Here is a 4,188-nt window from a genome sequence, read left to right as displayed (position 1 = left end):
ATGAGCGACCCGGCCAAGTGGGCGGACAAGCCGGACGTGTGCCGCTTCCGAGGGGTGAGGGGCAGTATCGTCAACGCCAGCAGCGTCGCTGGCCTGGGCCCCGCTCCTGGAAATAACGCTTTCTACTGCGCGTCCAAGTCTGCTGTCCTGGGTCTCACCCTAACCGCTGCGGTGGAGTACGCCAAGGAAGGGATACGTGTGAACGCCGTATGTCCTGGCGCCACTTCTACACCTCTGGTGGATCGGTGCCTGGAAAAGGCGCCACCAGGTGCCGAGGAGAAGCTGGTTTCGTTGCATCCTGTTGGTCGCCTTGCAGCGCCCGAGGAGGTTCCGGAGGCCATTTGCTGGCTTTGCAGCGACGCCTGTCCGTTCACTACGGGAGAGCACCTAAAAATAGCAGGGGCCCGGGGGTATTTAACATAGTGCCGCCAACGAGACATCTGTTATTCATATATCTCAGGTGTTGATTTTTTGGTCCACAGTACACAATATACTCTAGTTATCTCTTGACTGAATTTTCTAGCCGGATGTGATGTGTCAAATATTATCCGGATATGTGAAGCCTAATAGCGTCAGTTTTCTGGGGAAATTTCATTGGGTCGTCTTGGACAGGTGGTAGCCTTGGGGAAGTGGTCACCATACCACGTTTGACCAAGGCCAATATTTGACTGTCTTCTGGAATTCGACAGGTCAAAATTTTGTTAATTTTTTAATAAGCTCCTTTAAAGTTCCTAGTACGCATGTACGGGGAAAGGGGTTATGGGTAATATGACATTGTGAAAGGTGTAGGTCACCGAGACATAAATAAACAGAACACGTCTGGATATTAAACAAATCGGACAATGGTCGAGATGAGAACTGTTTACAAGTCTGGGGCCGTCACCTTTGACATATTACCCACAATTCCTGTCACCGCAAATGCGTACTCGAAAGTGTGAACGAGTTTATTGTCCAAGAACCCCGAATGAATAAGCATGGATAATTTGTTGTTGAAATATCACTGCTATTGTAGACATAGTGTTTAAAAAGCAAGTCAAAAGAATCATTTTTACAACTGAATTGTATATTGATATGCACACTGAAACCATACACTTACCATCGGTGAACTAACCAACCATAATTAAAATCACCGCGGCTGTTACAATTAATCAAGAGATTCAAATATGTCATTATTGACACTAATTAATGTCCATAAGTAGATGTATATTTGTCATCTTAGCTTTTGGACTGCCGGTGCAATAAACATGTATATAACTATAATTTGTAATACATGTATTAGTAAAGACTTTCATGCTATTGCATAGTCAATTAAGACATGTACAAGTAGCCTGATATGCAAACCAATTACAGCCTAGACTTTGCTGTTTCATTTTTTTCTGATTTTGTCTCCAAAAAAGGTAAATGAAATGATAATTACTAGATAGCAAAAATTTGAAAACATTTCTGTTCACTGTACCGTCATGTAAAATTTCAAGTCATTTGCCCTAAAAATAAAACACGTTTTCCAAAACAACTGGTCATGAAAAAAAGATGTGAATGTTGATACTATATAGGCCACAAAGGTTTTTTTATATTGCAGACACTGATGCCTGCGAACGATTGATTGAGTGTTGTAAGTTGAAAGTGATGATAAAATGGCAGAGTCAATATATATGAATAGAATAAATCTTTATTCCATATCATACACGTTTTGTCTGGCTCTCTATTTTTTCCCGAAGAACATATAAAGTGATCTCACCTACAGTGTGTGGGTAGCTACCGTAGACTAATCTACGTGTGCTCTAAGATTTACTCTGCCCGGCAATACGTAAGTAACCTTACTGGTCGTGCGTGCAGGGGTGTATGATTTCAGCCTGAGGACATGTAGGATGGTAATCTTAATATACTACAATGTAATTTATTATTGGATATCTTTGTTGGAGTTACTATTAGGGCCAAGGGTAGACACTCAAATGATGTTGGACCAAAATGGGGTTTTTTCGCGAGACAGCTAGCCGAATTTTGGCACATCGGAACATTTTCGGGAAATCGGGAAAAGTACTTTTGTGCTAATTGTGAAGAGAAAAATCTGGATCAGGAGCCGTCTGTTTTTTTTTCCTTCAGAACAGCAATTTTTTTAACCTTCACGGGAAATAATGAAATTAATAAACACATTTAAAAACCTGTTTTACACACGCATAACGACGTCTTATCACAAATAAATATTTAAGACGGGACTGCATGGGGGGGTCAACGCTTTACGCTAAAGTTAGAAAAGTAGTTATATGCAGGCTAGCTTCACTTTTCGCTAAATACAAGGGGCTACATGTAGAAAGCACCGACTTCACTTTACGTTAAACTTTTAAAGACGACCTGACTAAAAAAAAGGGGAAATCATAAACGGCTGCTTATTACGCCCTAGTACGTTGGATGGTATACAGCCCCCCCCCCCCCCCCTTAACGACAGTATAGTAAGATTACCATCCTACATGTCCTCAGGCTGAAATCATACACCCCTGCACGCACGACCAGTAAGGTTACTTATGTATTGCCGGGCAGAGTAAATATTAGAGCACACGTAGATTAGTCTACGGTAGCTACCCACACACTGTAGGTGAGATCACTTTATTTGTACTTCTCTTTAAAATTACAGTCATGGTGAAGACGCACTCAAGTTTTAAAACTGATATTAGCGCCACCACTAAACATATATACCAAAGCATAAGTTAGCTTATAGGGTCCGAGCCTTATTCCCGGATATGCATCCGCGTTGATTGTGATGACCAATTGGTCTCCAGAGCAACTAAGTTGGAAGTCTAAGTATCCATGGGAAACAACAACAGCCGAATTTGGCTGTCGGATGCCAACTATTTCTCCCCTCAGGGTTTATCCTGGTAGGTTCCAAATGTCCTTGTACAGTTGGCTTAGGTACAACAATACAGTCCCGTACAGAGGTTTACTGAACCGCATTACTACCAATGTTTATTGATGCACCGTAGGTCTAAGATAAACGGAAATGTAGAAAAACAAGAAAATTCAAGAAAACTTTCTGGAAAGTCTGTATATGTCAATTCTTACACAAAGAATTCTATTTTTTTATGAAGTTAAGAAAATATTTCTAGCATGATGTTCTCCAAGAAGAATTTTCTACAAAAATAAGAAACATTACAATAAGATTTGCTTTTTGTTTGGTCAAATGTGGTATTCTTACAGATTCTAACCTTATTTTGTGGCAAAATTTGATTCTACTGGTTAAGAAAAAAATATTGGATGCAATTCTTGTTTGTGTTTAAACAGGGGTTCTTGTTTGTACTTAAAACCGATATTCTTGTATACAGGACGATATTCTTGTTGACAGAACAAAAATATTTTGTAGAAGGAAAAACAAAAAAAATAAGAAAAACAATTTTGGTAGCTATACAGTGCATGTCTATTTCAGAGAGCAAGTTCCAAAGTTGCCTGTGTAAGATGAAGTTTTGCAAAATATCGGCATAATTAACGACTGCCAAATTCAGCTTCGTGTCGCATAAGATGGAAACATGAACTTTTGACTTAATCATATTTGAGAGAAAAGTCACGTGAGAAGAGATTGCCATAGCAGTAATCAAACACCTCTCGCGCAATCTGAAAGAGAGGCATGTAGACAATCAAGCTCCCTTGTTTTTCTCGCCTGCGCATGCGTGTATCATCACACATCATGTAGCACATCATCAGGCGCTTCTTCCTCACAGGCCCGGGTTTGTACTGTTGAAAGGTATGTAAATCATCAAATTAATAGTGACGTAATTGACGTTCTATACTTTACTACGAAAACAGCAGATGTGTAAAAAAAAATTTCGGTCGTCGAAGCCTAATGCTACCCATGGTAAATTCCAAGAAAGTGATTTTATGTATGTTTTCAAAACAGAGAAACGTAACTGGTATTTGTTCTACAAATAGACCATGTATAGTAAGCTTCATAGATGATCTCTTTTAAGAGAAACTATCTATTTTTTTGTTAATTTTTAACTAACCTTGCAAAGTCGGGTCAAATATTTATCTTTTGGTGCTTTTTTCTGTCCATTAGTAATACCAGCAGACCCCATGCTTGCCAGTTTGCGATATCTTAATTTTTTTTTTTCTCGCGTCTAGGTATCTACGGAAAGCTTCTGGTAAAGACATCTAATCCGGACCAAGACGTATATAAGGGTGTGTCTTCGGCAGGTGAGA

At 39.7% G+C, this 4,188-nt stretch overlaps 1 protein-coding gene across 1 annotated transcript; it reads left to right on the top strand.

The window, feature by feature from the left end:
• LOC136442013 (2,5-dichloro-2,5-cyclohexadiene-1,4-diol dehydrogenase-like) lies at positions 1–423 on the top strand. The gene has a single exon (XM_066438604.1). The coding sequence runs from the start codon at positions 1–3 to the stop codon at positions 421–423; it is 423 nt and encodes a 140-aa protein (XP_066294701.1).
• The last annotated feature ends 3,765 nt before the right edge of the window (positions 424–4,188 follow it).

This window comes from Branchiostoma lanceolatum, chromosome 9 (assembly GCF_035083965.1).
Source record: "Branchiostoma lanceolatum isolate klBraLanc5 chromosome 9, klBraLanc5.hap2, whole genome shotgun sequence".
Classification (NCBI taxonomy): Eukaryota; Metazoa; Chordata; class Leptocardii; order Amphioxiformes; family Branchiostomatidae; genus Branchiostoma; species Branchiostoma lanceolatum.
This window is presented reverse-complemented; position numbering and strand designations above follow the sequence as displayed.

Coding starts and splice junctions, on each gene's coding strand:
- LOC136442013 (XM_066438604.1), top strand. CDS start 1: ATGAGCGACCCGGCCAAGTGGGCGGACAAGCCGGACGTGTGCCGCTTC.